This window comes from Gracilinanus agilis, chromosome 2 (assembly GCF_016433145.1).
Source record: "Gracilinanus agilis isolate LMUSP501 chromosome 2, AgileGrace, whole genome shotgun sequence".
Taxonomy (NCBI): Eukaryota; Metazoa; Chordata; class Mammalia; order Didelphimorphia; family Didelphidae; genus Gracilinanus; species Gracilinanus agilis.
Genome location: NC_058131.1, coordinates 641,723,782 through 641,725,721, shown reverse-complemented (window position 1 = coordinate 641,725,721; position 1,940 = coordinate 641,723,782). Strand labels below are relative to the sequence as shown.

Sequence of the window (1,940 nt, the reverse complement as noted above, 5' to 3'; positions counted from 1 at the left end):
TAAGGAAGAAATCTAGCAATGCATGAAAATCCATGTAAGAAGTTTAGCATTGTGCTCATTCTGTGTAAGAAGTCTAGCATTGCATGAAATTGATGTAAGAATTCTAGCATTATATTAAATCTGTGTAAGAATTCTAGCATTGGTGGTGGGGTCTCTGGGCCCTGGACGGATTGGCCCAGTCCGCACGGGTTGGCTCGCGGGTGGAGGGGCATAGATCGAATCTCTTGTTTCCTTCTCTTCCCTCCCCCTTCCCTAACCTCCCCATGCCGGGTCCCTGTGTTAGGGACCTAGAGCGGCCACGCGGTCCAGAGGCGGGGGTGGTGGGGTGGGTTAAGGCGGCGCAGGTGTGCGCCGGGGGCGCGTGGGGCCTGCCGATGTAGGGGCCCGCGCCCCCGCCGGCTTCCGTGCTCCGACGCCCTGACTTTTTCCTTCGCAGCCTTCCCGACTGAGGAAGACGCGGAAGCTCCGGCACGTCAGTCATGGCCACGGACGCATTGGCAAGCACCCCGGAGGTCGCGGTGATGCAGGAGGCCTGCACCGTCACCGAATCAACTTGGACAAATATCACCCAGGTTACTTTGGGAAAGTGGGAATGAGGCATTACCACTTGAAGAAGAACCAAAGCTACTGCCCAACTGTCAACCTTGACAAACTGTGGACACTGGTCAGTGAGCAGACCAGGATTAATGCTGCCAAAAGCAAGGATGGGCTTGCCCCAATCATTGATGTTGTGCGCTCTGGTTACTACAAAGTCCTAGGAAAGGGGAAACTGCCCACGCAGCCAGTCATTGTGAAGGCAAAATTCTTCAGCAGAAGAGCAGAGGAAAAAATTAAGGGTGTTGGTGGAGCCTGTGTCCTTGTGGCATAAGAATCCAATGTTAACCAATAAAATAAATGGCTTTATTTAAAAAAAAAAGAATTCTAGCATTACATTAACTCTATGTCAGTAAGAATTCTAGAATTGTGTGAAATCTGTGTAAGAATTCTAGCATTATATTAAATCTGTAAAAGAATGCTAGCATTACACTAACTCGATGTAAGAATTGCAATGAATGCTAGCATTGCATTAGATCTATCACTTGCCAAGATAATAAGACTCTGGAGTGTTTCTTTTGTACCAATATCATGGAAAGGGAATTTTTTCTCTTTAGAACAGCTGGAGGAAACTCAGTAGGGAGCCACAGGCTGATGACATGCAAGAGAGGTGCCTGCTGAGAGCCTTCCTAGTACCTGACTTCGAAATGACTTAAGACTCCATCAATTCTTCAGAGAAGAGTCTATTTATTCATTGGCAGATGTTTTCCTTTTCCAGGATCTGTGCTATGAGCTCTATTTTATACTTTGCAACTTGGCAATAAAGCTTTGTCTTGTCCTCTCTGGAGCTTGTGAACTGTGTGCTTTTGTAGGGGAGGGCAGGGCTTAGTGTTAACGTGCTAGTGGAATCATATAGTAGATCGTCTTCTAAGGTGTATCCAGGTGTTTCTGGTTATGTTAATGACCACACAAACACCACATATTATTCTCCACACAAATTCTGCAGAGTTTTCTTTGATCCATCCTCACCACTCTCCCTTCCCCACTCTTTCTTCTGTCTCTTTACTCTAGCCCCTTTTTGTTCCATCATCTTTTTATGGGTCAGTTTGTGGGCTTTTATAGAGTCTGATTGGCCAGAAATAGAGAAAAGGAAGAAGATAAAGAAATGAAAGTGTCTTGAAAATCCAACTTGAAAATTGCTTAAGAATGGCCTGCACAACTTAAAAAAGCATAAAGAAATCAGACAAATCATGAAGAAAGCCCATGCAATTTTAATGGAAATATATTGTGTTTGGATTCATTGGCTTAACAAACTAAGAGTGTCAGAGTACTGATCTTTGAGTCAAATGATCTGGGTTCTAGTCCTGGCTCTAGCACTTAGCTATGTGACCGTGGGTTGTGCCATC

At 45.3% G+C, this 1,940-nt stretch overlaps 1 protein-coding gene across 1 annotated transcript; it reads left to right on the top strand.

Moving 5' to 3' along the window:
- Positions 1-263: 263 nt before the first annotated feature.
- On the top strand, positions 264-919 carry LOC123234283 (60S ribosomal protein L27a-like). Its single transcript, XM_044660200.1, has 2 exons — positions 264-344; positions 437-919. The coding sequence occupies exons 1-2, from the start codon at positions 264-266 to the stop codon at positions 866-868; spliced, it is 513 nt and encodes a 170-aa protein (XP_044516135.1). The 3' UTR covers positions 869-919.
- Positions 920-1,940: the final 1,021 nt, after the last annotated feature.

Coding starts and splice junctions, on each gene's coding strand:
- LOC123234283 (XM_044660200.1), top strand. CDS start 264: ATGCCGGGTCCCTGTGTTAGGGACCTAGAGCGGCCACGCGGTCCAGAG. Junction 345..436: donor GGTGGGTTAAGGCGGCGCAG/GTGTGCGCCGGG, acceptor TTTCCTTCGCAG/CCTTCCCGACTGAGGAAGAC.